This window comes from Octopus bimaculoides, chromosome 5, assembly GCF_001194135.2.
Source record: "Octopus bimaculoides isolate UCB-OBI-ISO-001 chromosome 5, ASM119413v2, whole genome shotgun sequence".
Lineage (NCBI taxonomy): Eukaryota > Metazoa > Mollusca > Cephalopoda > Octopoda > Octopodidae > Octopus > Octopus bimaculoides.
In genome coordinates, this window is record NC_068985.1 from 25,659,075 (window position 1) to 25,665,548 (window position 6,474).

At 36.4% G+C, this 6,474-nt stretch overlaps 1 protein-coding gene across 1 annotated transcript in view; it reads right to left on the minus strand.

The window, feature by feature from the left end:
• LOC106874390 (uncharacterized) overlaps positions 1-6,474 on the minus strand; it is a 280,957-nt gene that overhangs the window by 214,555 nt on the left and 59,928 nt on the right. The window contains exons 29-32 of the mRNA XM_052968226.1: positions 5,944-6,072; positions 4,780-4,962; positions 3,035-3,175; positions 703-888 (exon numbers count right to left, since the gene is read on the minus strand). Coding sequence (XP_052824186.1) covers positions 703-888; positions 3,035-3,175; positions 4,780-4,962; positions 5,944-6,072 — 639 coding nt within the window. The remainder of the gene's footprint in view (positions 1-702; positions 889-3,034; positions 3,176-4,779; positions 4,963-5,943; positions 6,073-6,474) is intronic.

Sequence of the window (6,474 nt, forward strand, 5' to 3'; positions counted from 1 at the left end):
GTGGCACTTTTTCACGCAGCTATCCTCATCCATTCTCGCCACATGTCCATACCAGTGCAATCGTCTCTCTTGCACACCACAACTGATGCTTCTTATGTTCAGCTTTTCTCTCAAGATACTTACACTCTGAAGGGCATGCACACTGACATTACACATCCAGCGGAGCATACTGGCTTCATTCCTTGCGAGCTTACACGTGTCCTCAGCAGTCACAGCCCATGTTTCACTGCCATGTAGCATGGCTATATATATATACAACCCATGTGCTTTTCTCCTGACTATCCATTCCTTCTTCCTTTCCTTCCACAAACCAGTAAAGAACTACACTTGAAACATCATATTTTTACTTTTAATTTTCCATCTAAATCCTTTGCTGAGTTTCAAACTAATATACTTACTCTGTACATCCATTTGACTTCATTAGTTTTCGTTTTGGTCTTTAAATGTGCTGATCATTACCAATCTGCACACACACACACACACACACACAAACACACACACATGCACACATACACACACAAACACACAAACACATAAACGTCACATCACATATACATACATATATATACACACACATAAACACATATATATAATTTTGTTTGAAATTGTTTACATAACGATGGTCTCTAGACTCTTTTGAAATACTTAGTCTATAAGCACCAAGGGTTTATTAAGGGACTAGTATATTTAAAAATATGTTACCTTTGAATCAGCATCTGTAGCTCTTACACTTATGATGGTTACGCCAGGTGATATGGTTTCATTTATGATGGTATTGTAATTCTGTCTGTCAAATACTGGGTTATTCTTGTTTCTTTCTACAGTCACCAATACTAAAGCTGTGTTCTTTCGTGGTGGAACACCATTGTCTGCAGCTTCTACCACAAGCTATAATAATAATAATAATAATAATAATAATAATAATAATAATAATAATAATAATAATAATAATAATAATAGTAATAATAACAATAATAATAATCATGAGGATTTCAAATTTTGGCACAAGGCCAGCAGGTTTTAAGAGGAGGGATAAGTATTTGACTGGTACTTATTTTATCTGCCTCAAAAGGCTGAAAGACAAAGTTGACCTTGGCAAAATTTGAGCTCAGAACATAATGACAAATGAAATGCATCTAAGCTTTGTGCCCAATATGCTAATGATTCTGCTGACTCACTGCTTGATGATGATGATGATGATGATGATGACAACTATGATTATAGTAGCTGTTTCTCGTATAGGCAAAAGATCTGAAATTTAAAGGAATGGTTAGTTGATTACATTCAGTTTATGCCTTAGTGTTAAATTGTCTTTCTTCAGTATTTTGGTGTAGTTCTCATAAATACATGAATTAAGAGATCCCTGTACACAGATATAGCTTAGATCCTAGTGGATTTACATCCTTAAATTGGTCCCATTTACATATACTTATTAGTTTATGTTCACCAATCAGTTATACTAGCCAAATTTTTTTTTACCAGCATGCTTATGAAAGAGCAAGTATAAATAGTATAACATTATGGGTAAACAGATTCCATCACATGCCAGGAGGAGAAACTAAAAGTAGTTAATAGCTTCCACTAACTAGGCGACCAAGTTTGTAGTGGTTGCTCTGAGAGTGTAGCAACTAGAATAAGAATAGCTTGGGCAAAATTCAGGGAGCTCCTAACTCTGCTGGCAACTAAGGGCCTATCTCTCAGGATGAAAGGTAGACTGTATGATGCATGTGTGACAACTGCCATGCTACATGGCAGTGAAACATGGGCCATGACTGCTGAGGACATGCGTAGGCTTGAAAGAAATGAAGCTAGTGTGATCCACTGGATGTGTAATGTCAGTGTACATACACAACAGAGTATAAGTGCCCTGAGAGAAAAGTTGGGCATGAGAAGCATCAAATGTGGTGTGCAAGAGAGACGACTGCACTGGTATGGTCATGCGTTACGTATGGATGAGGACAGCTTCATGAGGAAGTACTACTCCGTAACTGTGGAAGGAACCTGTGGAAGAGGGAGAGCCAAGAAGATATGGGATGGGGTGGTGAAGCATGATCTCTAAACATTGGGCTTCACAGAGGCAATGACAGGAGACTGAGACCTTTGGAGATATACTGTAACTGAAAAAACCTGGCAGCTGAAGCGAGATCACAGCCACACATGTCCGGCCCAGTTAAGAGTACCCCTGATGTGTCATGTGATATGATATGCTTGAGAAGACCTGTTGAGTTAAGTAAAAGCAATATCGTGGCTGTGGCCAGTACCCCCTGACTGGCTCCCATGCCGGTGACATGAAAACAGCACCATCCAAATGTGATCGATACCAGAACCCCCTGACTGACCCCCATGCCAGTGGCACATAAAAAACACCAACTGAACGTAGCCAACGCTAGTATCTATAACTGGCCCATGTGTTGGTGGCACATAAAAAGCACTATCCAAACATGATTGATACCAGGCCCATCTGACTGGTTCCTGTACTGGGGGCATGTAAAAAGCACCCATTACACTCTCAGAGTGGTTGGCGTTAGGAAGGGCATCCAGCTGTAAAAACATTGCTAGATCAGATTGGATCCTGGTGCAGCTGCTGGCTCTCCAGACCTCAGTCAAACTGTCCAACCCATGCCAGCATGGAAAACGGACGTTAATCGATGATGATGATGATGATGATGAGTAGCCATGCAGAGACTCCTCTATTTAACAAAAGGATAAATTTCTTCTGCTTACAGTTCAACACAACCATGGTTAATGGCTCAGTAATGAAACAGTAATTTCAGGTCTTACAATGGCAGGGTTACATGATGCAGCCAGATTACTCTAAACAGCTGGAGAAAGATATAAATTACTGTGTGGCAAAAAATATAAAATTGTCGAACCAGATTTGACTTTCTCAAGAATTATACATTCAGTCTGCCTTTTTGTACTACAATTCCTTACTATATCACATGAGATTTAGCAGAAAATCATCCAAGCCTTTGGGTAACAGAAAATGGAATGTGTGAGATAGTGAAAAATGATTCCTGAGCAAAATACTTACTGTATATTCTGATTCAGTTTCCTTTGTCAAGTCAACATTGCTTTTCAGTGAAATTTGGCCTGTAACTCGGTTAACATCAAACAATGTCAAACTCACGTCAATTCCTTTCAGTGTATAGGATATCTGGTTATATTTTAGATCCTGAGAAAAGCAAGAGGCATGATTTAATTTATAATAATACAATAATGGAATCATTTAAAAAAAATTATATCCTTCATCAAACAATTTACAATGGCAAAAGGTATGTGCAAATATGGTTATGTGGTAAATAAAAAGTTGGCTTTGCTAGTCTAAGCATATTCAGATATTGATGTTACATTCTATAATTTTATATTATTAAAAGTTTGTTGATGTGCTGTATATCTGTACTTAAATGTATTTGATGTACATCAGAGTATTAGTCTTAACTCCTTAGTATTCAGGTTACTCTGTCAAATGTAATGCTTTTTTTTTTTTTTTTTTTTTACATTGTTTTGAATTAATGAGGCATTTATCTTGCAGATTCAAGATTTTGATGATGTGATTGTTTACTTTTTGAATGACATTGTAAAGGTGTGAGAGGCCAGAACTGACCAGTTTGAACATAAGACAAGTAGAATATTTGGGTCAGATGTGGCCAGTTTAAATACTAAAGAGTTAAACTGAAATGGAGCATAATTGGAACAGCTCTTGCATACAGAGAGAATATAAAAGAGTATAGAAGAAAGCTTTAAATATATATACGTACATTAGTCATCTAAAAGACCATAAGTCAGGGAAAAGATGTACTCATATATGTCAATAGAGTGGGTATATTATCCAAAATGTATAGTATTATATAGCCATCATGGCTGAGCTTACCAATCGGTTTCATGCAAAGAATACAATGGTTAGGTAACCTAACACTCATCAGAGTTAGCCAACATGGAAGGGAATATGGTAACTAGAGAGCAGTCACCATATTCCCTTCCATATCAGCTAACTCTGATGAGCGTAAGGTTTATAATTGGATTGTTACCTAATACTCCATTGTAGTCCTTGCACGAAACTGATTGATAAGATCAGCCATGATGGATATATAATATTATACATTTCAGATAATATAAAGGTACATGGCTCAGTGGTTAAGGTGTTGCATTCACAATTGCGAGATAATGGGTTCGATTCCCAGACCGGGCATTGCGTTGTGCTCATGAGCAAAGCACTTCATTTCATGTTGCTCTGCGATCATTTCATCATCTGATATGTGGCACCCATTGCACCTGTACAGGTAATGTCGATTTGATGGAGGGAGTGAGTTTATTGTGTACACAAACATTTGATCACTATGAACAAATCATCTGTGTGGTTGTTCTGTAAGAAATTGTCAAACCGTCATATATCGTCTAATGACTGGAAAGTCCATCATATATATATGCATGTGTGTGTGTGTGTGTGTGTGTGTGTGTGTGTGTGTGTGTGTGTGTGTGTGTGTGTGTGTGTGTGTGTGTGTGTGTGTGTGTGTGTGTGTGTGTGTGTGTGTATTGGGAAGTTGATTGCTATGGCTGGTCAGAGAATGACCAATGGTTTCACACCTTTAAAAATCTTAGCTGTACAGGCTTCTTTTTCGTATATATGAACTACTGAAGATATGGAACATTAATGGTAAAAGATGATTATGATGACATATAAATTGTGATATATATTAAACACAACAGTTATACACATACTCACATGCACACACTCATATGCACACACTCATATGCACACATAATCTTTATACTTACATTATCGTTTGCTGTGACGGTGAAGATACTAAGTCCTGGTGAGGAAGTCTCAGAAATCTCTACCTTATACACAGATTGTGTAAATGTAGGTGTTTGCAAATTTCTTTGCACATTTACTGGAATTGTTAAATATGTACTTGAAGTTCTTGAGGGATTTCCTAAATCAAAAGCTTGTATCTGAATCTGGAAAGAGAAATATAAAGAATGAAAAATACCACTCTACAATGAAAAAATTTCTGGTATTATAAAAAACACAATTAAAGAGTTTCCTATATCAATGATTTTTATGAGAATTATCTAAGATATCTTCTGAGGGCACTGAATAGATTATAATTACGAATTTTTTTCTTTTTTTTTTCCTAGATTAAAGGTGTTTTTCCATCAAGATATTGCTCCAACGAGGGATGACATTCTAAAAGCTGGAGTAATTTGAAAGGGAAACGATGCCCCACCCACCATATTTACTGGACATTGCCCCATCTGATTATCATTTATTCAGCAGTCTTCAAAATCATTTGGACGGAAAAAATATCAATTCTGTAGACAAGGTCAGAACAGTATTGGAGGAGTATTTTTCATCCCGGACAAGTGAATTTTGGAAGAGGGGCCTGACAAGTCTACCAGATAGATTGGAAGAGCATTGTAGAAAATTAAGGAAAGTATATTTTAGATTAAAAAAGAACTTTGTTTATCTTAATTTTGGAAATTAAAAGAAGTATAAAAACCCCATTATTTATGGGATGATCCAATACATGCATTACACATGCAGACACACACACAAGTACATACATATATAAATTCTTGATGTTTGCTGTATATATATTGGATCATCCCATAAATAATGGGGTTTTTTATACTTCTTTTAATTTCCAAAATTAAGATAAGCAAAGTTCTTTTTTAATCTAAAATATACTCTCCTTCATTTTCTACAATGCTCTTCCAATCTATCTGGTAGACTTGTCAGGCCCCTCTTCCAAAATTCCCTTGTCCGTGATGAAAAATACTCCTCCAATACTGTTCTGACCTTGTCTACAGAATTGATATTTTTTCCGTCCAAATGATATATATATATTTAGTACAGTTTGTATATCATATATTAAGAAAATCAAAATTAATTGACTGTTTAAAATACTTTTCAATTATATAAGCTTCAATCAATCGTACCTGATAGCGTGTAGCTGAGTCTGATAACAGCGATGATTTCAATGAAACTTCTCCACTAGATGAAACAGTGAAGTACTTGAGAGCATCATTGTCACCAACAATTCTGTAGGAAACTTCGTTGTTTGGTTTCTGCAAATATATATATATATATGAACATAAAGACAGGAGGAATGAAAGGTGAATATATATCTATTTAACCACATAACAGCCTTAAGGTTACAGCCATTTCACAACCCTCATGTGGTGTCAATTTCAGTATTGAAGAAATTATGCATATGTTTGCATTAATATGTATGTTCAACATTATACAATACTTCTGTATATTTACAAATTTATATTTACAAATTTATCTGACCGAGACCTTTGGAAATATGCTGTGCATGAGAAGACCCAGCAAGCCAAGTGAGACCTAAATACAAGGCCTCTGAAAGGGTGTAGCCAGCCCACTTATGCATACCTTCCTTCATTGGACACTAAACTCCGCTTGCAAAGACCTGTTGAGGCAAGTGAAATCGAAATCGTGATGGCACC